The following is a 23,931-nucleotide window of genomic DNA, read 5'->3' on the forward strand; positions in this document are numbered from 1 at the left end:
TAAAGTATCACCACGTGGCACGGGCCAAGCCCGGGTGCTGGTAGACCATTAGTACCGGTTGGTAACATCAACCGATACTAAATGTTTGGTTTTTTTTGGTGGGATACTATACTCAAGGAAGCAAGTCAACCCGTGGGGCGTTCATCAAAAGAGTGAACCTAGAGAGATCCAAGCATCTGAGGAACGACTCATTCACTATCCGATGCAATATCGCCGTCGTCAAAGAACCCCATGTCAAGGACACCACACCTTTTGTCTCGGTGCCCCTGAGTTGTATTATCCAGCACATCGGCGAGCTCCTCGAGTCCGAGAATGGCGCTGACGTAGTGTTCGAGGTCGATGGTGAGATCATCCCTCAGTAGTAGAAAAGAGGGCTTTGGTCCACCCTGGGTTAGCCCATTAGTCCCTGTTCAATCTAGAACCGGGGCTAATGGGGGCATTAGTCCCGGTTCGTGCGCCCAGGGGCCACGTGGCCATTTGTCCCGGTTCGTCTGGACCTTTTAGTTCCGGTTGGTGCCACGAACCGGGACTAAAGGGTGCGATGCCCATTAGTACCAGTTCGTGGCACCAACCGGGACTAAAGGATAGACCTTTAGTCCCGGTTCGAGCCACCAACCGGTACTAATGGGGTTTGAGGCATTAGTACCGGTTCATGGCACGAACCGGTACTAAAGTCACATTTTCAAACTCTCCCCCCTGGATCGCCTTTTCAGTTTAAAAAAATAAATAAAAGAAAATGATGAAAATGTCAAAAAAATAAAAAAAAATTAGTTTCCCATGTGATATGTGGTCTAGTTGTTGGGAAAATTTACAAATGTGAATTTCGACTTTATTTGCAAAATCTCTCTAGAATTTAGTAAAATGGGCATAACTTTTGCATACTGACTCGGATGAAAAAGTTTTTTATATGAAAAATCATCTACTCGAAAAGTTACATCCAAATTTAACTAGGGGAACCCCGTTAATCATTTTTAGAATCCTCAAAAACCTAACAGAAAACAAGTTATGGGGCTTTTAAGATCTAGAGTGGAAAAAATCGAAAAAAATTCAAACTGTGGTCAAACAATGGTCAAACTAATTATTCTAGAATATTAGTGTTACTAAATAATTATTTCAGTTATTTTGAATTTTGGTCAAATCTGGTCAAACTGTGGTCAAACAATGGTCAAACTAATTATTCAAGAAATATTAGTGTTACTAAATAATTATTGTTTTTTAAAACAATATTTTCAAACTCAAACAGTGAAATGCTCATGCAAAATTCCTGAGGGTTAATAGGATTGACATCTTACTATTGTCAGCAAAACAATAAGTGCAGACTTGGAAACTAGGGGGAATAGAACCCGGAAGTTAAGCGTGCTCAGGCTGGTGGAGTGGGAGGATGGGTGACCGTTCGGGAAGTTAGATGATTAGGAATGATGAGGGGTGATTAGAGATTAGAGGATAAATTGAGCAGTGATGAGGGGTGGTGATTAGAGATTAGAGGTTAAAATAATTCAAAAATTTGAAAATAAAAAAAATCAAAAAAATTCAAAAAAAATCATAAAATTTTCTTACCAACCGGGACTAAAGGTGGAGCTCCACGTGACCGCGACCTTTAGTCCCGGTTCAAGAATCGGGACTAAAGGCCCTTATGAACCGGGACTGATGCCTCCTTTTCTACTAGTGTCTGCACACCGATGCTTGCTCGCGGCCCGTCCACCGGTCTTCGCAGCCGAGCTCCTCGGACCAATGAAGGAGGGCAATGTTGTCACCAGCGGTGTGGTGCACGTAGGAGACATAGAGGCTGAGGCATTCAAGGCGTTGCTCTATTTCACGTACACCGATTCCTTGCCAGGGGTGATTAAGGAAGATGAAAGCGTGATGTGCCAGCATCTTCTTGTCGCGGCGGACAGGTATGACATGGAGCGGCTCAAGCTAATCTGCGAGGAGAAGTTGTGTGAGTTCATTGACGTCGGTACCGTGCCGACCATCCTGGCACTGGCCGAGCAGCACCGCTGTAAGGGGCTGAAGAAGAGTTGCTTCGATTTTCTCGCGACTTCGGCGAATCTAAGTGTTGTCATGGACACGGACGATTTCGAACATCTGAAAACGAGTTGTCCTTCTATTATGCACGAGCTCATGGCCTATATCCTTGCCGCGCATCAGCCGAGTGATGAACCAATCAGTCACGTGATGCCATGACCGCAGTAGTGGGACTAGTCACTCCGTAGAAACAAGTGTTACAAATATTATCTCATCGACTTGGTTAATGTTAGATTTTCTTCTTCTTAAAGCTGGTTTCTATAATGGATACGTTAACTAGCCGCATATACACATCTTTTCTAGCATCATTGTGTGGTGCACGCGTCGTAGATGACAAAAGCCAGGCGTTCGAGTTCACAAATAAGTTTTCTTAAAAATGGAAAAGGTTCATGGATAAGTATGGTGCATATAAATTTCGCAAAATGTATTTGGCGAACACCCGTTTTCTGAGACAGTTTCAAACGCATCAGGTGATGTTGGATCACGATCGTGCAGTCGTCCTTAGACACGTTGATGTTGTCCCTCCACTTTTGTCGATGTCCAGCCCGTGGTCCACCATCCACAGCGTGCCTTTTTTTGTGTGTGTGCAGAAACTATGCATGCATGCATGCATCGTGTGCGGTCCCCACTCGGTTTTTCTCTTGTGCAAAATTCACAGGCACGTGACTTGAACGCGATTCCAAGTTAGTCTTCTAGTAGCTGGTAAGCGTGCCCCGTAACCAACTAATCCGATCGTAATTTGTTACTCTCTTTATAAAGAAATATAAGAGTCTTTAAATTACTACTTTAATGATTAAATGTCTTTATATTTATTTACAGAGGGGGTAAACATAAGAAAAATCGAGGGTTGAGTTTACATCAAATGGTAACTAACTTATTTGAACTCTTTAAAAAGGTCTTTTTTTTCAGTGCAAAAACTACTCTATTCTTTCTAGTGCTGTTGCACTTGACAGGTATTTTATAAGGGCATCTCCATTGCATAGCCGCTTATGTAGGCGCTTAAGGATTAAAAATAAAAAAAAATTGTCTAGCGTTTGTATAAGAGCCTTGGCCTCCAACGATCAAAAGCTCTGAGAAACATCCCACGTCAAATCAACTGATGGTGCATTAGAGCGCCCGCTGCCAACTCTGGCAGCGCTGGCTGGAAGGCGCCAGGAAATATTCTGCGGATTAGCAAAACGGCCAGGATTTAGATCCTTAGCGCCTGTCCTTACCACCGCATTGTAGATGTCCTAAGGGAGTTCTTTGTATCTTTTTTTTGTCTTGGGTGCTTTGTGTAATACTAAGAAGACTAGGCCCGTAAGGGTTTCATTTTTCTGGTTTTTCTGGAAATTTTTTTACCTATGCTGTTTGAGCGACACGTTGCCTCTGTGTGTGCAGTACATCCTACATGGCCTTCCTTTGTTTTCTTTTTAATATTTGTTTGACTGCGCGTCGCATGCATGTCTTGGTCCAGTTCACGTGAGCTTTTCTGTTAGACTGTATAGCTTCTGTATTTACATGTGTATATTGTAACGTTGTATACCACCCCATTATATATATATACGTGATAGGCCACCCCTAGAGGGTTGTGCCGGTTTCCCCAAAACCTATTGTCTCATATGGTATCACGCTAGGTTACGTACGCTTCCGCCCAAAACCCTAAAACAGCCGCCGCCACCACCGCCGCCGTCGCAGCCGCCACCGCCGCCGCCGCCCTGCCGCCGCATCGCCACCATGTCGTGCGCTGCTGCGTCCGGTTCCACCGCCGCCGGCTTTCTGCCGGCCTCCCTCGCGGCGCTCCTCTCCCGGCCGTTGGACGCCGCCTCCCTGCAGTCGCCGATCGGGACGCGGAGCGTGGGCTCCTTGTTCGCGATCCCACCGGCCGCCTCGTCGCCAGGACAGGTGCTCGCGGTGCACACCGCCGCCACCCCGTCCGCCTCTTCCACCGCGGCTGCCGTCTCGCCCATGCCGCTGGTGGCGGAGTCCGCCGTGATGGCGGGTCTCGCGGCGTCGACCGCGGTCGCCGCGCCCCCTGCACCCGCGCCGGTTGCCCCTCTGACTGTCTCCACGGTGGCCGCACCTCAGCCAGTCTCCTCGATGGGATCGCAGCCGCCGCCGCCGTTTCACTTCGGCCATCTCATCACCATTAAGTTGTCATCGGACAATTACATCTTCTGGCGCGCGCAGGTTCTTCCGCTCCTTGGGAGTCATTACCTACTTGGCTACGTCGACGGCTCTCTCCCTTGCCCTCCTGCGCTGGTGGACAGCGTGCACGGTCCGGTCTATAATCCGGCTCACCGTGTTTGGACAGGACAGGACCAGGCGAACCTCTCCTCCATCCAGGGGTCGCTCTCTCCGGCTGTCGCTGGACTCGCCGTCTTCGCTAAGACGTCTCATGAGGCCTGGACTATCCTCGAGCGCTCGTTTGCGGCGCAGTCACAGGCGCGTGTCTCTGCGCTTTGCCGTCAGCTTGGCGAGTGTGAGAAGCTTGATTCCACGGCCACAGAGTTCTACAACAAGGTCAAGGGCCTTGCTGACACGTTGGCCTCCATTGAACAGCCGCTCACTGATTCCGAGTTCAACTCCTTCATTGTCAACAGGCTTGACGAGGAGTATGATGCTTTGGTCGAGATCATCAACGAGCGGGCCAACTCCACTCCCATGGCGGCACATGAGGTCTACTCCCGCCTTCTCCTTACCGAGCAGCGTGTCGAGGCGCGACGCTCCAAGGCCAGCCACGGCTCCCTCTCGGCAAACGCCGCCACTAAGGGTGGCTGCACCTCCTTCAAGGGGCCGTCACCTGCCTCGTCCTCACCATCTTCGGCTCCCCCCGCGTCCGCAACTCTTCCAGGGGCCGGTGGTCGACGCGTGTGTCAGTTGTGTGGCATTGAGGGGCACTGGACCTCCAAGTGTCACAAACGCTTCCAGCGGAGTTTTCTTGGTCTTGGCAATGACGGCAAGGATACACGCAACTTTGCCCGTCAGGTCGCCATGGTTGATCGTCCGGCGCCGCAGAAGCAACAGGGACACACTCAGTCCTACTCCATCGATCCACACTGGTACATGGACTCTGGGGCGACAGAGCACCTGACAAGCGAGATGGGGAAGCTTCACACTCGTGAACCCTATCATGGCTCCGACAAGATCCACACCGCCAATGGAGCAGGTATGCACATCTCTCATATTGGTCAAGCATCGCTTCTCACTAGACATGCCAATAGGAGTCTTCAGCTTCGCAATATTCTTCGAGTTCCATCTGTGACACGTAATCTTCTTTCCGTTCCTAAACTCACACGTGATAATAATGTGCTTTGTGAATTTCACCCTTTTGATCTTTTTATTAAGGATTGGGGCACGAGAGACATTCTTCTTAGTGGGCGGCTTTGCCAGGGCCTCTACCGTCTGGAGCATCCTGGCGTCGCTCGCGTTTTCAGTGGAGTTCGGGTATCTCCGTCACAGTGGCATGCTCGTCTTGGTCACCCGGCCACACCTATTGTCCGGCATGTTTTGCGTCGTCATGAGCTTCCTAGTGTGTCTAGCAATAAAGATGTAGCAGTGTGTGATGCTTGTCAGCAGGAGAAGAGTCATCAACTTCCTTTTTCGGAGTCCAGTCGTGAGGTGAAACATCCTTTAGAACTTGTGTTTTCAGATGTATGGGGTCCTGCTCAGACTTCTGTCAGTGGTCGCAATTATTATATCAGTTTCGTTGATGCTTATAGTCGCTTTACCTGGCTTTATCTTATTAAACGTAAATCTGATGTGTTTGACATTTTTGTTCAGTTCCAAAAACATGTTGAACGCCTTCTCAAGCACAAAATTGTTCATGTTCAGTCGGACTGGGGCGGCGAGTATCGCAACCTCAACTCCTTCTTTCAGTCGCTTGGGATCGCTCACCGTTTAGCGTCCACATACACATCAGCAGAATGGTTCAGTAGAACGTAAGCATCGTCACATTGTTGAAGCTGGTCTTACTCTTTTGGCCCATGCATCTGTTCCGTTTCGGTTTTGAAGTGATGCTTTCACCACTGCATGTTTTCTCATCAATCGTACTCCCACTCGTGTTTTGAACATGAAGACTCCCATTGAAGTTCTTCTTAATGAACAACCGGACTACACCTTTCTCAAGGTGTTTGGGTGTGCTTGCTGGCCCCATCTCCGTTCATATAACAAGCGCAAGCTCGAGTTTCGTTCCAAGAAGTGTGTTTTTCTTGGTTATAGCTCTCTTCGTAAAGGATACAAATGTCTTCATGTGCCCACTAATCGTGTCTACATCTCGCGGGATGTCATGTTTGATGAGCATGTATTTCCCTTTGCCAAACTCCTGTATCCACTGCCGAACCATCACCCATGCATTCATTCTCTGTTGCTTCTGACCAATTTGATGATGTTGCATATTCTCCTCTATTGTTGCCTAACCATGGTGCAGGCACTGATCGTGGGGCTCGTTTGGAGATTTTAGAGGCACCATCGCCTCCTTCGTCGCCATCGCTTTTATCGTCGGCACCTTCAGCTGTGCACGATGATCGCATGGCGCCCCTGCATGGCCTCGGTCCCCGTGCCCATGCACGGCCGATCGCTGCCCCGGTCCTGTCGCCCGCTTCGTCGCCTCTGGCTTCTGGGCCGTCATCGCCACAGTAGCGCCGCGTGACCCCGGTCACGCCAACGGCGACTGGGCCGGCCTCACCTGCCCCTGTCTCGCCCAGGGCGTCTGGGCCGTCGTCACCGGGCCGGCCTCGCCCGCCCTCGTCTCGCCCAGGGCATCTGGGCCGTCGTCACCGAGGCCGGCCTCGCCCGCCCTCGTTTCGCCCATGGCCTCTGGGCCACTGTCATCGGGGCCGGCTTCGCCCAGGCCGGCTTTGTCCTCATGCATCCCGGAGCCGTCCGGTACCGGCTCTCTTGAGGCGGCGTCTGGCTCTTCGCCGACCGTGATGTCCCCATCACCCTCGACTTCGCCGGCTCCTGCTGCTGCTCTACGTCCACATACGCGCAGCCGGAGTGGCATCTTTCAGCCTAAGCAACGACACGATGGTACAGTTGCCTGGTTAGCTGCATGCATGTCTGTTGCTCTTGCAGATCCATCCTCCGAGCCACGTACGTATCAAGCTGCTATGCGCATTCCTCATTGGAGAGAGGCCATGGAGCAGGAGTATCAAGCTCTCATTCGCAATCAGACATGGACTCTTGTTCCTCCACCATCACGGGTTAATGCCATTGATTCTAAATGGGTTTTCAAAGTGAAGAGGCATTCTGATGGGTCCATTAAGCGCTACAAAGCTCGTCTTGTTGCTCGTGGTTTTCGACAGCGTATTGGTCTTGACTATGAAGACACCTTCAGTCCAGTGGTCAAGCCTACTACCATCAGGCTTCTTCTCTCTCTTGCCATTACTCGAGGTTGGTTTCTTCGCCAGCTTGATGTTCAAAATGCCTTCCTTCATGGTGTGTTGGAGGAGGAGGTCTATATGCGCCAGCCTCCGGGTTTTTTTGATCCGGATCGCCCTGATCATCTCTGTCGTCTGTCCAAGGCACTTTATGGTCTGAAGCGGGCTCCTCGTGCTTGGCATGCTCGTCTTGCAATGGCCCTTCGTGCTCATGGTTTTGCATCATCAACTGCTGACTCATCTTTGTTTCTTCTACAGAGGCCTGAGGTTACTATGTACTTGTTGGTCTATGTAGATGATATTATTTTGGTCAGCTCCTCTCAGTCAGCTGCTACTGCGCTTGTTCGCTCGCTTGGTGCTGATTTTGCGGTCAAGGACCCTGGGAAGCTTCACTACTTCCTTGGTGTGGAGGTTACTTCTTGGGCTGATGGTCTTATTATGACGCAGAAGAAGTACTCTCTGGATTTGTTGCAGCGAGCTGGGATGCTTAAGTGCAAACCGACGACTACACCCATGTCCATCACTGACAAGCTCACTGCTGTTGATGGTGTGCTTCTGTCTTCTTCTGATGCGACGGAGTACAGGAGTATTGTTGATGGTCTTCAGTACTTGACGATCACACGACCGGACATTTCCTTTGCTGTTAATCGAGTCTGCCAGTATCTGCAGTCACCCCGTGATACTCATTGGTCTGCTGTTAAGCGTATCTTGCGCTACTCGGTTCACGGTGGCTCATGGATTGCATATTCGACCGTCCTCCTCTTGCTGTCTCTCAGCATATTCTGATGCAGATTGGGCTGGCAATCCGGATGACAGGCGACCCACGGGGGGTTATGTTGTGTTCTTTGGCTCTAATCTGATTGCCTGGAGTGCTCGGAAACAGGCCACTGTCTCGCGTAGCAGTACTGAAGCTGAGTATAAAGCTGTGGCCAATGCCACTTCGGAGATTATCTGGGTATAGTCTTTGCTCCGGGAGTTGGGTATATCCCAATCACAGTCTCCTGTCCTTTGGTGTGATAACATCGGTGCTACATACTCCTTCCGTCCGGAAATACTTGTCATCAAAATGGATGAAAGGGGATGTATCTAGACGTATTTTAGTTCTAGATACATCTCTTTTTATTCATTTTGGTGACAAGTATTGTCGGACGAAGGGAGTACCTCTCTGCAAATCCGGTATTCCATGCTGGAACGAAACACATTGAAGTTGACTATCACTTTGTGCGTGAACGTGTCCCTCAGAAGCAACTACAGATCAAGTTTATTTCTTCCAAGGATCAACTTGCAGACATCTTCACCAAGCCATTGCCTTTACCACAGTTTGAGGCTTGCAGGCGCAATCTTACCCTTCTAGATTCTTTAGGAAGTGGCTAAGATTGAGGGAGGGTGTTAGACTGTATAGCTTCTGTATTTACATCTGTATACTGTAACATTGTATACCACCTCATTATATATATATATATGTGATAGGCCACCCCTAGAGGGTTGTGCCGGTTCCCCCAAAACCTATTGTCTCACATTTTCTGGTGGCCTTCTAGATTTCCTGCGATTGCTGCATGGGGCTATGCATGCCGCCACGTCTGCCTCACATGTTGTTGACTGGCAGTTTACTGATGGACACGTTGCCTTCTAGGCTTTTACCTTCTCTGTTGGGGCGACCCGTGTGCGTGAAAGTTTTCTGGGATGCGTTCGATTCCATTTTTCCTTTGCTTGGAGTGTTCAAGCACATTTTGTTTATTGTTGCATAGGTGTGGTGTGTATGGGCTGATTTTTTCTCATGCCAAAAGATTAGGTTGACCACGCATGGCTCTTCTAGAGATGTATGGGTTGGTTTTGTTTTTAGCTCATGCATGCATGCATGTGGCCACGTTTGCCTGTTGTATAGTTGTCTCTCTATGTTATGGATGGACACGTTGTGTTCTTGGTCTTTCTGGTGGGTTCTTTTTTCATCTCCTTTTGCTTGCCTATAAGTAGCTTGCTATGTTGGTCCTTCATTCAGTTTCCACGTCCTTCCCTAGATTGGTCTTCTCAATTCAGTTTTTGCCTCACTGCCGCATCCATTCTCTCCAGGCTCTAGCACCGTCTTGCCTCCGGCAATTGGAGACGAAGCATCTGGTCATGGGAAGCCGCATTAGGACGTTCGGTGCGTTGGTCATGACGCACCATGATGGTCCGCCGCCTACAGCCGACGCACCGGAGAGCACAGTAGCAAGCACCAGTTTGAGGTGAGGATATCGCATTGGTCTCCTGCTGCTCACATGCGAGGCCTCGGACGAGCGGCCAAATCCATGTGAGGTGGATGTTGCAGGCATGGCCATCTCCCCTTCCTTCCTTCCTTCTTTTTCCCTCCAACTACCATGCTATCTTTACCATGTCTTCTTTCCTTGTTGTATTGTTTTTTCACCCATGGGGATAGAGATGTTACCTCAGTCGGCAATGAAGCCAATGATTTGTATCCAATAATTTTCGTTAATACGGTAACAACTTATTTCAGTCCACCTGACGGAACGAGTTTGCATCTGATGATGTCAGAACTTACGGAAAGTTTTTAAAAGAAATTATGACATGGTATTTTTCTTCACTCTTGATTTGTTCCATTCGTATTATCCGCTCTGCCCTAGGTTCGTCCCCAATTATAAAATTTGGAGCCTCCCGCTGAAGGTCCAAGGAGGTGGAAGCATGAACAATGCCCTCATCAAATCAACTTAATTGGATTCGAATCGAAGGATGACTCGAGAAAAGGTAGTACGCAACTTCATTTATATTATGCACTTGGCTATTCTCAAGGAATTGCAAGATGATGGGCTATACACCTCACATAGCCTGAGACCATGGTGAGTACATGGTCTTTTGACTTACTTTCTTTGTAGTTGTTTTACAAATTGAGGAGGGGTAGCAGATGGATGGCATTGCCATGCAGAACTAAAAACACTGTTGTATGACTACAGACTCTTCACTGGAATAAAAACAAGTGCGTGAGATGATAGATCGGGACAGACATGCATGCTCCAAGTTGTGAGCAGTTTTGTTTTTCAGAGAGATGTTTATCCTGGAATGGAAAATTTTCTTTTGAATATTTCTTAATGTGCCAGTTATGTGGTGTTTGGTCGGACATGCGCATTTGCAGCACCATGGGGTACTCTTTGGCTGAAGTACATATTTTGTATCTTCTTTGGACCTAAATCAGACTGTTCAAGTGGTGTTTGCTCAGAACATGCAGGTGGAGCACCATGGGATGCTCTTTGGCTGAGGTACAAATTTTATATCTTCTTTGGTTTGCCAGAAAGCAAGATGTTGGAAGAAAAGAAATATGCATCTTATGAACTAACCAAACAATGCCTTAGAATTTTAATATCTTAGATATAATATATGGGAAGGCGGTGTTTTTATTTTATGAAAAGAGTCTCATTACTTTAGAGACAATGATAGAATCGGCACTGTCATATATTATGGTGTTGCTTTTACTCTACCTGGACAATTTTTAAGTGTGACTATGTATAATTTATGGCTAAATCACATCGGCAGGGAAGCACTATCTAGGACCGTTTAGACACTACCTAGAAGAGTGTTCTGTCTACAAAGGTACAGAGTTCAGACACTACCTAGAAGAGTGTTCTGTCTACAAAGGTATAGAAAGACTAATAGTTTCATTTCTCATGTTGCAGTCAGCTACAAGAGTGTTTTGTCTCATTTCTCATTTGACATAATGAACTGTGAGTTTGCCAGCCAAATGTCATACACAAAGACATACAGTGTTAATAACTGACAAGAATATGGATTTCCTTCCTCTGTCATGATTTGCGGTATAGTTTATTGCCGCCTGGTGGTGATAGTCAACCCCCCTTGACACTATCTTATGTTAGCCCTTATTTTCACCATATTTCCTTATGCAGAGCCAAAGAAGGAAGAAATAACAACACAACCAAAAGAAACAAAATTAGGATTTGAAGGACGGGAGGGCAGCACTCTATTAATATTATGAATGATCTGAATTGCTGATCATTTTCTTTAAATAAAAAACACTACCAACAATTGAAGGATTGCTTGAATCAAAATACCCTTATACAGTTAATTTAGTTCTTTCCAACAAATTGTGTTCATAATTACCATACAATTTCTATTGACTTTAAAATATGTGAGGAGTGATTTATGAAGGCATGTTATATTCAACCTTAATATTAGTACTTAAATATAATTTCTTTTCTTTAGACATTCATTGAAGCTATTATTTCCTTTCCCTTTGGGTAAGCCAAGGACGCCTGCTACAACTAGAAGAAAGTTCACTGGATAAAAAGTTATTCCCTCTGTAAAGAAATGTAAAAGTGTTTAGGCAACTAAAATAGTTATCTAAATGCTCTTATATTTGTTTACGGATGGAGTATATATTACCCAAGAAAACACATAAAACCCATCAGCAGAACAACTTGCATCAGGCACGCACTACTGCCCAGAGTCAAAACTTCCCAAAACTTAGCCTGCACTGAATAGGAATTGAGCTAAGGCAAAAGCTACTCACCGATGCACCTTCTGCGGTCAGGGACAAAGAGCAAAACGAGTCTACAACTCCATGAGGAAGATGTTCACCCGCCGTGCATCTAGCTACGCACCAGGAAAGTCGCTCACGCTAGGCAGTAGGCACACAGGATCAGACAGTGTCCTCGCACAGTCCACGGCGCTCCATCCCCCCATCCACCTCCAGCTCCAAAATCACCTGCTCCCCCGCAAGTCCTGCCGCGTCGACTACCACGCGTGGGCACCAGATTCGGCAGAGGTCGCCCTCGTGGGCTTCGCAAATCCCACCACCTCCACATCAGCTGCCGAGCGGGCGGACCAGCACGGGCTCCGTTGCTGCAGCGACGGCCATGGCTGACCGCCTGCTTCCGCACGAGCCAGGATCTCCTCGAGATTGCACGCGAGGCACGCGGTCTTGGCTTCGGCCCCTGGGAGAGCTCAGTCTCTGGCGGTCAAGAGCACGAACGAGAAGCAGGGTGCCGGCCACCGGCATGACCCGTGACTCCGGCAGATCGGGTCACGGGCGAGCGGCTGCAGCGGCGAGCACTAGCACGCAAGAGAGAGGACAGGGGAGTCGTGACCGGTCAATTCACTAGAGGAAATGATTTGGGGAAGATGTTCTGGATCCATCTCGTCCTCTCTCTCTCTCTCTCATATTGCGATGCGCTCAGCCTCAGAGTACAGCGGGCGCAACTAGCATACGATCATCACTTCAGGTGCAATCATGCAATCGTGCGATCCAACTATGTGGACCCTTGGATGAGAAATGAGTTGTCCATATTTAGCAGCTTGGCCTAGATATGTTCTCTCAAAGGAATTTGCGTACATGACATCCAGTGAAATATTGTTTAATTTCCCGTCAAAAAATTTTGTTTAATTTACATGTGTTCGTCAATGTAGCAACTCTTATTTCTAATGAATCTGATCTAGCAAAGGTTTTTTCTTGTTTTGTACATTTCTGCTTCAGGATTTGCAGCATAATCCGTTTTAACTACCATAATGTGAAATCTCTATCGAGAACACTATAAAGACACATATATGCAAAACGTACAACAATTCTAAAGAAGTCCATAAAAGCAAATTTCAAACAAATCAATGGAGTGCGGCGTGCCGCCGCGCACTACTTGCTAGTTTTCACTAGGATTGTAGCACAATGCACACTGTAGTGACACTGTAGCAGCAATGAGGCCCTGGGCTTGGCCCAATCCTGGCTTCACCCCTGGGTGTGTGTTGAAATATGGGGTGGGCTTTAGGCACATCCAACAATTTCAGAAAAGCTCGAAGGTCGCATGTAGGTGTCATGATAAGGGAAGTTTAGTACCACTTCTTTAGTGGAGGAAGAGTTTGGCCTCCTTATAAGGATTTCTCTTTCACATGCTATTGAAGCTTAAGAAGAGAAGTGGTTCCCGCATGCTCCTTCTCCGTAGCCCACCTCGCCATGCCTCGCGCGCGCGTCGTATTTTCTGAATGAGCCAAGCCGAGCTCAGACCTATGTCACTCGTGCGCTTGCGCTTGCCGACTCGGACGTGAGTCCAACCCATATTTCTCCATCTAGCCGCACCTATATATTGGAGGCGTCGGCCAACCCTAGCGACCACAAAGAACAGATCACATCTGCTATGCCTACATGCACATTGCCCCATCACCGTTCCAATCGTTGTTGTCGCCGCCGGTGATCACATCCGGTGCACGGTTGTACGTGAGAGGGGCGATTAGGTTTTTGGGGAGCGTCTCCTACGCGACTGCTCGCCTTCCTTCGTCTATGCCTACTATATCGTCTACGTCTGCACTAGTAGACCTACACCTAGAAGGTGTGGGAATGATTTGGGACAGACAGACATATCCTTCTTAGACCCCAAGACCGAGAGATCTTTACAGCCAGACAAGGACCCGTTCAGGCCTAAGATATAGGAACAGGAAATTTTGGGACCAGAGTCTCTTTACCTGAGTGCAGTTGAAGCACTCATGTACCTCGCAAGTTGTACATGGTCGGACATTGCGTTCGCAGTCAATTTCCTTGCTAAGTACAGTTTTGAGCCTACCAAGAGATATTGAAAGGGCATGGCAGATATCTTCCGTTACCTGCAAGGGACCAAAGATCTTGACCTATTTTATAGAAGGAATCAAGTCTTATCTCTTATAAGCTATATGCTGATGTTGGGTACCTGTCGGACCCACATACTTGTAAGTCGCAATCTGTATATGTTTTCCTTTTTGGTGGAACTACGTTTTCATGGAAATCATCCAAGCAAAGTCTTGTATCAACTCTCACAAACCACTCACAAATCATGGCACTATTCGAGGCATCAAAAGAGTGTGTATCGCTTCGGTGGGTGATCGGCCACATTCAGCAGATGTGTCGGTTGAATACTGTACAAACCCCTAATATTATTTATGAAGATAAGCATAGATTAGTTTAGGGGGCATAGATAAGATTAGATCATAGTTTAAAAAACTGGACCGGACCAGCGGTCCGAACGAAAAAGGAATCGGTGATCCCAGTGGTTTTTTAAGCAAGTCGGGCCATTCAAGCAATCGAACCGGAGAAAACCGGTTGAACCGAGCAGTTAAAAAACAGATGGTTTGATGTCCTTTTCAGAAAAGCCCACCAACTCGTTTTCGTGCGGACAATGTGAGGGTAGAATCAAAAAGAAAAAAAATACCCCTGTTTTGGTAGGGTTTCGGTAGAATTGGGACCCTTGATTTTGTCCATAGACAAACCCTATTGGGTGCCGCCACCACCGTTGCTTGGCGCCGCGACGCACTACAATGTGACCTCTCCCTCGCCGCTCCATGTGGCAGCACTAGGCCACCAGCTCACGTCGCCACTCACGCTCCTGCCGTCTTGCGCCACCTCCGTTGATAGCTGGGGTGAAGGGTCGCTGCCGCCTGGTCGAACTTATCCGTCCAACTCCAATCTCCCTCCGCTGCATTTAAATTGACCAGGCCTTCCTCCAGTCCAGAGTCCAGATCAGGAGGAGCCGAGCAGGAGCACCAGGGCTCCACCTCTGTTAACACTTGATTTTGATGTTGCTTGCTGCTACTACTACTTGATGTCGTTTAATTACCTTGGTAAATGCTACTACATTACTATGTTTGAGGACGAGATTATCATGTATATGAATTAGATATTAACATGTAGTCATTGGTTACTTTGTAAATGTGATTACACATTTTTAATCTATTTATTGAAAATATATATTATTTTATTGCTTAAAAAACCAACAATCGAAACGGTGAACCAGCGGTCCGACCGGTAAAAACCTGCCTCATCGGTTCGGTTTTTTAAACTATGGATTAGATATTATCACTCAACTAAGAGAGATTTCCGCATCGATAAGCTTTATCAACGTCATTACTGAACTGACGGAGTAAAGGAATGAAGGGCCATCTGGACTTTTACCCCCCAAATCTACTCCCTCCGTTTCCTTTTAGTCTGCATATAACATTTGGTCAAAGTTAAGCTTTGTAAAGTTTGACTAATTTTATAATTAAAAAATATCAGCATTCACACTATGAAATCAATATTATCAGATGCACCATGAGATGTATTTTTTCTGTGGGAACACCATGAAATGTATTTTCATACTATACAGTTTTATTGATATAAATTTGGTCAAACTTTGTGTAGTTTGGTGTCAAACAAATTTTATAATAAGCAGAGTAAAAAGAAAAGGATGGAGTATCTCTACTTCCTAGACTACGCTTGGCACATTGTTAACGAAGGGGATTATTTATTAAAACAAGGAAGGAACAAGGAAAAGGAGTAGTTCCCGTTCCCGTTTGCACTTGGGAAATCATCATCTCATCGGAGAAAGAAAAAAGAGACCGTTTTTACTTGTGGTCAAGAATCCGTGTTTACTTTGTGATCATCTCATCTCTTTGTTTCAATCTTTTGCCCTACAGCCCTACTCCAAGCCCGAGACGGACCCGGCTTCCTCCTCAACATAGCCCGACCTCCCCTCCATACAAGTAGCCACGCCCCTGCAGCCCCATGGCCACCAAAGCAATACAACCACAACCGGCGACATCGTCTTCTTCTCTTCACCTAGACAAGTTTTCAATCTCAGCTGTTGGAGCTTGATGGAGAACAAGGGGGTGGCGGCGGTGCCGGAGAAGGAGGCGCAGGCGCCGGCGGCGGCATCGTCGACGTGCTTCAAGTGGACGGTGGGGGAGGGCGCGTCGTTCGTCGAGCGGGCCAAGGACCAGTACAAGCAGTTCACGGAAGCGCAGGCGAGCGAGCACTGGGAGTGCATCAAGAACAAGGTCAGCTCCATGTTCGCCGACTTTGGCGGAGGCGCCAAGGACCACGGCTCAACGACCAACACGACGCCGTCCGTCCAGTCGCAGTAGATCATCATCGTCGTCGTACGTCTAGATGGCATATATAGCTAGCGTTATTACTACTACTCTATCTATGGGGATCATTAGCTGGTTGGGTCTTTTTACTTCTGGATTAAACTTGTATCATCGTCATTATGTATATGTATATTGTGGATTTTGAGTTAATTAAACTAGTCAAGTGATAACCTGGAACAAGAGCTCTTTTTTCTTCTCAATCAACAGCGATTTCCTGGTATGGTTGTTGTTTACTTTGTGTTCCCTTGCTGAACTCAAAGAAAATTACCGGATTTTTTTAGAGGACCTGGATCCTTATGAATTCCTAAGATTTGCACTTTATCTATCAGTCAATTAGTCCCAAGGCAAAGCAGCAAAGAATCCAACGCCTCGGACTGTTTAACGTGTGCACAACTCAATGTTGTAATCACGTCTAGCGTGTGCCGTTGTTTACCAGAAAAAATTAGTAGGTCTGCAATTCTTAACAATGCTGCTTCGCCTACCACAAAACCAAATCCCAAACCACTCGCATGATGTGAAGATCCTATTGCTAATAATTCGACAACCTCAGAAGGAAAGCAAAAAAAGGCAGCAAACGAACGAACCAGATGATCTCGTCATCATTGCGTTAATAAACTTTAGCATATACTCCCTTCGTCCCAGACTCAATTTTGTGCTAACTTTGCACTAAAATTAGTACAAAGTTGAGTCACTTATTTTGGGACGGGGGATTATTAGTTTAGATAAATGACTCAACTGAGGGAGATTTCGGCATCATCACATTCATAAACTTTTGTCTGTCTTGCACAAGTTCAGATGGATTATGTGAGGACTGAAGAGTAACCTCACAAAGCATATTAGGACCAAGTTCTTCTGTACACATGAGCTACAACAGTTGGACGAGGTGAGAATTTACTAAGTCATCTTGCTGATATGGTCACTAAATCATTACTAATATCATCCTTCGAGAGATGCGTGTGTGGAATCGGTATGTTGGTACTTACGGAGATGCAACGTTCAGTGGAAAAACTTCACAAACTCATCGTTAGAATCTCGATTCTGATGATCAAGTCCTCAACTTGATGGTTTAGTGGATTGTACTCTTTTTTTCTTTGAGTGAGTTTTTCTTTTATGTTTCTCACACGAGGTTTTTGACGAGCCAATTCGTGCAATACAACAATGTATACTACGCGTTTTGTCTTCATTTTTCTCCGTTGGGTTTTTTAGGGTTGTAAGGCATAGATATACGAATAATTATCTAAGAGTGAGTGTTGGAAAATTAGGCCCACCTATGGTGTGGCGGTGGAGGTCTACGCAAGGCGCATGTCCTAACCCCTCCCGATTCCACTTTCTACTCTCTTTTCATGCGATTGGTTTCACATTTAGGACTGTATAACCGAACCATTTCCCAGCCCTCTCACACACTATGCATTTCTGACCGTCCGATGTCATCATCTGGTCATCTCTGGTCGTTAGTGTTGGGCTAAGTCCCTCCACATGGAGGTGTGTTGGCAGCCCAACATCAACCCATAAGTCCAACACATGTCAGCTGTTGATCTTTGCTGCATCCAACGGTTGAGATCAAGCGCTTCTAAGGGAAGTGAGGCAAGGAGAAAACCCTAGACACTCCACCCCTGCTGGTGGTGGATGCCATTCGTGAGAGTGTGAGAGAGAACACACAAGAGAAACCACAGCCTGAGAGAGGAGGAAGAAGAAGAAGCAGAGGTTCTGTCCAGATTTGCTGCATCTGACTAGACAATGTTCAAGCTGGTGGTTGGAGGTCAAATGTGCTTGGATCGACCCCAAATTTGGTGAGCTCATTTCTTACTTTGAGTACTTTGATCTACTTAGCTGGTTTGAGGATTGGGTCAGTGGAGCGTCATATTTGAGAGTGGTTTTGTCAGCTCTGACTGCTGCAGTTTCAGAACAGAGTAGTTTTGGGAGACGAAATGTTTGGGTAGGCAAACGATGCCCGATTGAGCTAAAATTATAAGGGGATCTCAGGAACTTGTGTGTCTACTTGTCTGTCAAATTTGGTGATGTTTGGTTTAACGGTTTAAGAGCAGTTTGCAAAACACTGAAGGGTACAGAAGCTGTGTAAACTTTGCTTTGCTGAAATCTTGCCTCTTGTGGTTGTTGTTGCTGTTGCCGGTTGACAACGTGGAGTGTGTGTTGTAAATCTCTCTAGAGGTTCTAGAGAAGACTTTGTACTCATCATTCTCATAGTGAAGTTGTGTGGACCGGTCGGTCCACAGCAGTGATTTTTTACTCCTCAAGTTGAAGAGGTTTTTCCACGTTAAATCATGTGTCACATGTGCATGTTGTTTGTGTTATTCCGCTGCTTACTTGTTGGTTGAAGTTGTCCTCAAAGTTCATCACAAGGAAAGGGGACTGTATAGTGTGCATATTTTTCGTGCGGTGAATTTGTGTAGCGCATTGTTGATGTCCAATCCCAACAGTTAGGTCAATGTAGCATCCCGTAAAACTGGCCAACTGTCCTATAGGACTGCTTGGCTGAATTGAAGGCCTCTGGTTGATCGGGTTGGCCTGCGGCTGATTGGGCCTTTTACCTACACGAAGCCATCTACTTGGGAGAACAAAGAAATGTCAAGTAAGACAGACCAAACGATCTGAGTGACAAGCGGAAGCAGTAATCCGGCTGTTCAGTGCGACCGGCGTCCGGCGGCGCCCGCTGCGACATAGCTCGCCAGTTGCAGGACTTGTAGAATCAGCGTCCTTGGGCGTGCCACCGTCCAAGACGACCGTCGTGCTTATGCATTCCCTCCATGTCGGCCCTGCGTTCCCTTGCTGGTACAACTCGCCCCTCTTTTATTCCAGATGCTTACAGTTTTGAGGGAGGTCCCGCATCCTGATTCTAGTTTGACAACTCTGTCGTCCATGCATTTGAGAGCCAGGTCTCACATCTTGATTCCAGTTCCAAGGCCCGGGCGTACATGTATTTGATAGCTGCCCACATGGTGGAAGGGATAAGGACAATGGGTAAGGTAAATCGCAAAACTCCGCCCACCAGATTTCAGTCCATGACATAGGCTAATAACGTTGATTCAGAATTTAACAATGATCAAGTGTTAGTTATCCTCCGGTTTTATTAATTTTTGCAGTGGTTGTGTTCGCCCTGGGTTCCGCTTCACACTGTGGCTTGTTGCCCTGCGACTGGCAGGCGTTCATGTTTCCCTTCCCCTTTCATTTCAACTCTTAAGTGTTTTTGGTATAAGGTACTGTGGTTGTGTTCCTACTTCACAACACTAATTTTCAGGTCAGTTAAGTAAATATATTTTTATATAATGTGCAGATCCAGTTTCGCATATGGGGATTCTTATGTGGATATTAATTTTCAGTATTGCTGGCTGTATTACCTTTTCTATCCATACATTCATCCAATTTCAAAGCAGCACAGGCACACAGTCCAAGCTTAGGAATGAAGCTTAGTGTTCTTGACGTGTGCATTCTCCTTCATCCATGGACGAAGGTGGACATGGTAATTCTGCCAACTTTCTTCCTTATTTGGTATGGGTTAGTCATGTATGATAACTAGATTTGGATACCATTTATGACATTATTGTTGGTGTCATCGCCACACACAGGAGGCAACCTCACGGGCATGGGTTCAAGCAAAGGCCAGAGTTGTGGTTACTCTTTCAACACGGAATCCATCGATGTAAGGTTATGCTTCCCAAGCCTCAATCAACACATGTCTCCCGTCAATGGTGGCCTACTCATTGGACATTATGCAAGTATTAGGTTTTGTCGATCTTCTCTATACTTTAGTCAAAAATTTCTTCCATTCATTTTAGTTCTAGAACCATGAACAAATGATCTGCAATGGGCAACAAATATACCATATCACTCCCTTTCGTATATTTTGTCCTTGTCCAATCAAATATAATGGCCATTAAAGGATTTTGGTTATACTTTGTCTTAAAAATAATGCAAATTTAAAGAGTCATGCTCTTCTTGTTTGAATTGGTCATAAGGGACTCCCAAACTAAATTGATGTTTTATGCTTGATTCTAAATAGCTTCCTTAGTTGCTCAAAGTAATAAATTCCTATACTACAATAGTACAATTTAGAAATGAAAATCATATTCTATTTAGACTGCATTATTTTATCATTTTGCCGAGTCAAGCCGAAGATAACCCAAAAGGCTCTATGCATAGTTTTGGTTTACATTGAACTATTTTGTTCAAATACTTTCTTCCAAAATTTCAAGAAAATGCCAGAAAGGTTTTCTCAACGGTTACAAGAAACAAGGTTATGACTGTGGACCATCCACCAGCTGAGATTTGGACCCCTTGCTTTATGATTTCAGTTCCTTTCTTTTGGTTTGAGAATGATAAGTGCTACAGGAACATGTCAGTGAGATTCATCGTATGTTTTGCACACGTCACAGGACACATGATGGTGAGATTCATATTATGTTTTGCACTTTTGACACAAAATTGGTCTGTCTTCATACGTTGAGATAGGTTCTATAATACTATGTGTCTTCCGACAAGTTAATTCGTCTTGAGAGATGGTTGTTTGAAGGGTGCATCTGAGATACTGCTCCCTTTAGCGATGTTATTTGAATCTCTCATGCAAATCATCGAAAAAAAATGTTCACGCCATTTTTCAATTATTATGCAATGGTGTTTACTTATTTATTTTTATGTTGCCTGTGTGAAATTCTAGATATTTTTTTTGCATTTGTGGCCTGGTTTTTCTTTCAAATTACTATTGCCATTTATAGAGCAACTACTTTGGAAAATATCCATCATATTTCACCTCCGGCTACTCCCTCCGTCTAGGTGTGTAAGTCATCTTACGAAAACCAAATAATCCCAAAACACTTAGGCGCGGTGCATCCCTCCTTTCATCTATATAGGGCCTAATGCGTTTTTTGAGGCTAACATTGACCAAATATTAGAGCAATAATATATGACATGCAACTTACACAAAGAACATCTTTAAATTCGTGTGTGAAAGGAGTTTTCAATGGTATAATTTTCACATTATGCATGTCATGTACTATTAATCACGCCAATAGTCAAAGGCGGTCTTAAAAAATGCATTAGGCCCTATATAGATGAAAGGAGGGAGTAACTCGTTTCTTTTTCTTTTACATATCAACCAATAAGAAATTAGGGGTGTGCATGCTTTTAATGACTTGGGACTATCAAACACGACATGCAGTGGTTAGTTCATTGCATGTAATACTATTAATTAGCAAATAAACATTAATGTCTCTCGTTTTCCCCTCCTGCTTGGTCACGGTGCACAATCTAAGATGACTTACTCACCTAGACGGAGAGGGTACATTGTTTCTTGTAAATTTGCAATTCCCTTTACCTTCCTCCGTTCCAAAATAATTGACTCAACTTTATACTAGCTTTTTTTTTGCGGGAAATTTTATACTAGCTTTAATAAAAAGTTATATTAAATTTGAGACACTTATTATTTTAAAAGGGAGAAAGTAGTTTGTTAATCCGACCCATCGTCAGGAGTTGCGGAACAGAAGACAATGCGAATAAATAATTTGCCAAGTCCCAAATTAAATTAGCACACAACAATGGACCTAGAATCTCGTTTTCGCACGACACGACACGACACGACACCTACCCTCCGTTGATCATCGCCCAACGCTGACCGATCGGGAAGCCGGTCCTCCTCCTCCCCCTCCTCTCTCCGTCTACCGTGATCCGTGTCCCCAGATTCGTCCGCCATCCGGTCTCATCTCTCCTCCTCCCCCCCTCTCCCCTGCTCTCCGTCCCCGAGCTCCCACGCGCCCCCCACCCGACCAGCCCCGGCCGTCCCGCTCGTCTCTCCAGTCCGCGACCCCGGCGGCCGCCCCCACTCCGTCCCCGACCCTGCGGCGGCGCGTCCCGGCGTCCCAAGGTGGGGATTATATTTCCTTCTTCCCTATCTGTTTCCTTGGCAGCTCCCTGATCCAATCGATCCATCAGGGCTCGACTAACTTCTTCCAGCGCCTCTTCAGCGCGGGAGATCTACCAGCGTCGGCGGAGGGGCGTAGGTGCAGGCGTGCAGCCCAAGTCCGCACCCGGCTCTAGGTTTCTGCTAATCTTCTTCCACCTGTGATACGCGCTCCGGGGCTAGGAGCACTCGTTGCCGGCTGCCTCGTGCTCGGAATGGCGGATGGGGACTCGTCCGACTTCACCTTCTGCAAGGCATGTTCCTTCCTTCCTTCCATGTGTTGCTTGTCCATTTAAACATTTACATGTTGCTGTGTATGAAGATGCTGACATCTGACAGGTCTTGTCTTGCTGGGCCTGTGGAATTGCTTGTGTTACATTAGGGATGCGAAGTTATTTGTGTTACCTCTGATAATGTGCATTAGTGTAGATGCGTAGGTGATATTCAGTAATTCAGATGATAACAGAAGGAGTAAAGTGTTCATAAATGAACAATTTAGTAAATGGAAATCCAAGAGGAAAGTAGTAGAGAACAACAAATCAAGTCAGCAGAGTATTCAGTTATTCACTCTGTGTGATAACACTGTTCTTATTTCTCTGTCTGTTTGATAAGTGCTCATAGTGGGGGCTTGAATGCATTATACACGTGTTGTGTAATCATCTCCAAGGTCCAAACATATGGTTTGCCCAGTCCATTGTGGGTTACTTTCTTCCCTGCTTTTGTTTGTGATAGATCTGGTCTGAAGTTTTGACACCTCAGTGGCTCCAGTGTGGCAGACATATAGAGATTTTACCATCTTCGACCTGTCGAGTGCGTTTAATTGCTTGGTGTCATTTTGCTCAAGTGCTCTTTGCCTACTGTGACCGAGGATCAAATCCTATGGCATGCATTGTTGTTGTTGTTGCTCTTTGCGTACTGTAGTTATATAATTATATAATTGACATGTTCTGCTCTGAATTATTGAAATGAGTTCTAGTGGCTTGGCATAGAAATTAGTTGATGTCAATATATTGTTGCTTGTTTCTCACTTGTTTGATATTCAATGTTTATTTTTGCTCTCTAGGTTGACTATGCTGAAAATGATGGTCGTTTGGACTCCCCTAATTCCATCGCTGTGGCAAGTATGACACTGGAGGATGTTGCCGGTGATGGTGAGACTAAGAAGGTTCAGGATGACAAGCAAACAGTCAATCCAGTTACTGATGAAAAATCTAGTTCCATATCTAGTCGCACCAATGGTGTATCGCTTCGAGAGTCCAATATAAAAGAACCAGTTGTACCAACCAGTAGTGGAGAGTCTGTGCAGTCAAATGTGTCAGCTCAACCAAAACCTTTAAAGAAATCTGCTGTACGTGCAAAGGTTCCTTTTGAGAAGGGCTTTAGCCCAATGGACTGGCTTAAGCTGACTCGTACACATCCAGATCTGGCAGGTAAATTATGCAAGACATTAGCTGGTACTGTTTTTTGATCATCAATGTCTCCTGTTTTTCTTGGATGGTTTGATGCTACTCCCTCCGTTCCTAAATATAAGTCTTTTTAGAGATTTCAATAAGGACTACATACGGATGTATATAGACATATTTTAGAGTGTAGATTCACTTTTTGTTCCGTATGTAGTCCGCATTGTAATCTCTTACTTACTAAGCCTTTTGTCCCAAACAAGTTGGGGTAGGCTAGATATGAAACCCTTTCACGAGGACTTCCCAGGAGGTCACCCATCCTAGTACTACTCTCGCCCTATGTTTTAAGGCGGTAAGATGAGGC

General features: G+C 45.9%; 1 protein-coding gene and 1 long non-coding RNA gene across 3 annotated transcripts in view; one reads left to right on the forward strand and one right to left on the reverse strand.

The window, feature by feature from the left end:
- Positions 1-11,015: 11,015 nt before the first annotated feature.
- Positions 11,016-12,545, reverse strand: LOC119320005. Its single transcript, XR_005154729.1, has 2 exons — positions 11,902-12,545; positions 11,016-11,269 (listed from the first exon to the last, which is right to left on the reverse strand). It is a non-coding gene; the product is annotated as an uncharacterized LOC119320005 (long non-coding RNA).
- A 9,337-nt stretch (positions 12,546-21,882) lies between these two features.
- LOC119323630 (cytochrome b5 domain-containing protein RLF-like) overlaps positions 21,883-23,931 on the forward strand; it is a 5,631-nt gene continuing 3,582 nt past the window's right edge. The window contains exons 1-3 of one of the 2 annotated variants that reach the window (XM_037597328.1): positions 21,883-22,131; positions 22,200-22,421; positions 23,231-23,597. In XM_037597328.1, the coding sequence (XP_037453225.1) occupies positions 22,383-22,421; positions 23,231-23,597 (406 nt within the window). In that variant the 5' untranslated portion in view covers positions 21,883-22,131; positions 22,200-22,382. The remainder of the gene's footprint in view (positions 22,132-22,199; positions 22,422-23,230; positions 23,598-23,931) is intronic. The other variant, XM_037597327.1, reaches the window with a different exon arrangement.

Source organism: Triticum dicoccoides, chromosome 6B, assembly GCF_002162155.2.
Source record: "Triticum dicoccoides isolate Atlit2015 ecotype Zavitan chromosome 6B, WEW_v2.0, whole genome shotgun sequence".
NCBI lineage: Eukaryota > Viridiplantae > Streptophyta > Magnoliopsida > Poales > Poaceae > Triticum > Triticum dicoccoides.